The sequence below is a fragment of the Limulus polyphemus genome, unplaced genomic scaffold, assembly GCF_000517525.1.
Source record: "Limulus polyphemus unplaced genomic scaffold, Limulus_polyphemus-2.1.2 Scaffold3140, whole genome shotgun sequence".
Classification (NCBI taxonomy): domain Eukaryota; kingdom Metazoa; phylum Arthropoda; class Merostomata; order Xiphosura; family Limulidae; genus Limulus; species Limulus polyphemus.
This window is the reverse complement of record NW_013668750.1, coordinates 41,529-44,914: the sequence shown is the minus strand read 5'-3', so window position 1 is coordinate 44,914 and position 3,386 is coordinate 41,529. Positions and strand designations below refer to the sequence as shown.

The window sequence follows — 3,386 nt, the reverse complement described above, 5'->3', positions numbered from 1 at the left end:
TTATATAGATAATTGGTACAGGTACTTTGTCATTGTGAAAACCAAATAACAGGTTGTTGTTATATAGATAATTGGTACAGGTACTTTGTCATTGTGAAAACCAAATAACAGGTTGTTATTATATTGATAATTGGTACAGGTACTTTGTCATTGTGAAAACCAAATAACAGGTTGTTATTATATTGATAATTGGTACAGGTACTTTGTCTTTGTGAAAACCAAATAACAGGACAAGATTTTATTAGATTTAGTTGAAAAGTAAATGTTATTTTATTGAAAGACTCTTGACAATAAATTTAGTTACGCTGACAAATGAATCTAGAAAAATTAATGCTTGTCAATGAATGTTTTGAAGCCTAGAAGTGTTCAGAACATTTTGTTTGTAAACAGTGAATTTTTTGAAGCCTAGAAGTGTTTGTGTGTCTGTATGTATCAATGTTATTGCTCTAGTTTTGAAGCCTAGAAATGTTTGTAGACACACTCACTTTAATGTTATTTCCCTGTAGGACGAAAGGCTTTTGAATCAAAAGAAAAGCTCTACCGAACACCAAACAGTGAACAGGCTGGTCTAGAGAACTTGATTTATGTGGACAAAACACCTACAGCAATGTCAGAAGGTAAATATATAATCACGTTTAGTGAGGACCCTATTGAACTAAGTGAGTAACGACAATTTTCACGATTGTCAAGTTCTGGTTTTAATTATTGCACCATTTCAACCCATCGTGCCTTTTATGTGTAACTTTTTCCTGACAATGACCCGATACTAGGGGTCAAAACATAATCATTAAAACCAGACCTCGCCAACTGTAAAAGTTGCTGTGATTGTATTTCTGAATTAATTAAACTGTATTATAGGTTGCTACATCAGTGTTCCACATGTGAATATAAATAAATCTGTATTTTACCAAAGATAAGATTATTTTTAATGATTCTTAAGGAATGAAACGGTAAACAAGTTTAATTTTCCAAATTCACTTCCGAAACTGCTATTTTTAACACTATCCTCATGTTTCATAGATAATTTTAAATTTATATCACCCGATCTTTAACCCCTGCGTATGAATGTGTATTTTATCAAGACAATTTGCTCCAAGTTAATTATTACTGACTGAACTGGCTAACTACAGTTTCATGAAGAAGTAAATTTCTTGTACTTCTGTTTGTAGCATCTAACTTTGCTTTATTAAGTTTATTGTAAAGCAAGAAATACTTGTACACACACCAATTGATTCCAGATCTACTAAGGTGCATCTTTATTTTTCGGATTTCAAACTGTTTTTTTTATTGTTTACAAACAAATAGGTAAAAAAACCTAACGTGTGATTGAATAACTAAACAGTATAATTAACACGGGAGACATTTTGTATAATTTGTTTTCTCTAATTAAATAATAAAATGTGTCAACATTTAGAACTTGTTATCAATGTAAGACTTTGTTTAAAATAAACTTTTTCTTTCCATGCTGCTCCATCTGAATATATATATGACATTTAATTATTGATTTAATCAATGTATAAACACTGATAAATACTTAAATGTAATTTATTTTCTTATAGACAAAAGGGTTAATGATACCAGTCACAAAACAGGAGACATTTTAAGTCCAGCTGAAGCCATTCAAAACTCTCTTCATGATTTACTGAGAGTTTTTGACTCAAACATGGCTATAAGAAGGAAGTCAAAGTCTCCCTTTAAAAAGTCTATTGGTGAGGACACTTCCCAACTGGACCAAGACCTCTGCATTAAAGAAACTAGTGGGTCATCTTCAGAGCCTCGGCAAGAACCTGTTAGTCTTACACTAACATCGCACAGTTTATTGTCATTACCAGACACACTTGATGTCGAGGACCTTCTCTCATCAATGACGTTACCATCTGTACCATATCTTGATTCCCTTGATAACAGAGATGTTGATAGGTTGGAAGATCCAGAGTTTGACATTTCTTTATTATAACCAGCATCTTGATTTCTTCGATCATAGAGATGTTGATAGGTTGGAAGATTCAGAGTTTGACATTTCTTTATTATAACCAGCATCTTGATTCCCTCGATCATAGAGATGTTGATAGGTTGGAAGATCCAGAGTTTGACATTTCGTTATTATAACCAGCATTGACTTGCATGTGTATAAAGTGTATTTAAAAAAAAAAAAAGGTTATTTTTATGTGAGCTGAAACTAGTTTTAAGTCAGCTAGAAATAATCCATTTTTTCGGTATCTCTATATAGTGTAATTTTTATCTTCTAGTCTGTAATACTTTCAAATTAAATTTCTTGTATTTAACATTGGTCAGCCTAAAGATTAAAATTTTTAAAAACCTTTCTAGTTAAATGAACATCGGCCTTTCTTTTGTACATTACACTAAATTTTTCATTCAAGGTTTCTTTTATCTTATTAAATTTGTATGAGATCCATTTTTTACTGTGTGTCAATTTTACCGTTGCCATAAACACTTATGAATCTAACTTGAAGTACCAAGATTATGTTAAAATATTCATATTATGGGCTTTAGTATCCACTTTAAAAAATACTGTATAATGTAGGATAAATCACTATCCAAAATAACCCAGGCAGCCAATTTAAGCAAATAATAAAAATGGTAATTAATACCATTTCAGTTAAAATTGATAATTAACAAAAAATTGTCTTAATGTTTTTGTTACGGCTGATATTTAATTGAGAATTGGATAAATACGATGATAATGTCTTGATTCAAGTTCCTATCTAATTGTTTTCTTTGCGGGAAAGTACATTCTGTAAAATGTATCCAAGTTTTTACATAAAGTTGTTGTGAAGCTCCATTTCAAAATGGTTTTATATCACGAAGAAAATTTCGACAACCTCGAATTTCATTGCAATAAAAAGACAGTTGCATAAAACGTCATTACCTCAACAAGAAAGTATAATCAAGCAATACACGATTTAAAAGGTAGTAACAGATTAATTAATATAAAAAAATTATTTTGTGTATTCCGTACTGGGCCAATCAACAGGACTTGCCGTTTCGTGGCGATCTTCCACTCTTGCTTAGCATTATCATTCTGTTCCAATTATTTGTAAAAGTCTACTTGTCACTAATAGTTACTTCACTTTTGGTTATGTATTTGTGATTTGTTGTTGTTGGATTATTTGTACTAGCTGTCCTTAAATTTAAACTGATAGATTAGGGAGAAGGGAGCTAGTCAACACCACTTACTGGCATCTTTTGGGTTAGTCTTAATTCACCAGTTTAATGTTTTGGGTTAGTCTTAGTTCACCAGTTTAATGTTTTGGGTTAGTCTTAATTCACCAGTTTAATGTTTTGGGTTAGTCTTAGTTCACCAGTTTAATGTTTTGGGTTAGTCTTAGTTCACCAGTTTAATGAGATTAAGTCGCTTATGATGG

At 31.2% G+C, this 3,386-nt stretch overlaps 1 protein-coding gene across 1 annotated transcript in view; it reads left to right on the top strand.

Annotated features, from left to right (window-relative positions):
• Positions 1-2,782, top strand: part of LOC106468735 — a 21,582-nt gene extending 18,800 nt beyond the window's left edge. Inside the window, exons 16-18 of the mRNA XM_022397104.1 lie at positions 68-80; positions 507-617; positions 1,560-2,782. Coding sequence (XP_022252812.1) covers positions 68-80; positions 507-617; positions 1,560-1,957 — 522 coding nt within the window. The 3' untranslated portion in view covers positions 1,958-2,782. The remainder of the gene's footprint in view (positions 1-67; positions 81-506; positions 618-1,559) is intronic.
• The last annotated feature ends 604 nt before the right edge of the window (positions 2,783-3,386 follow it).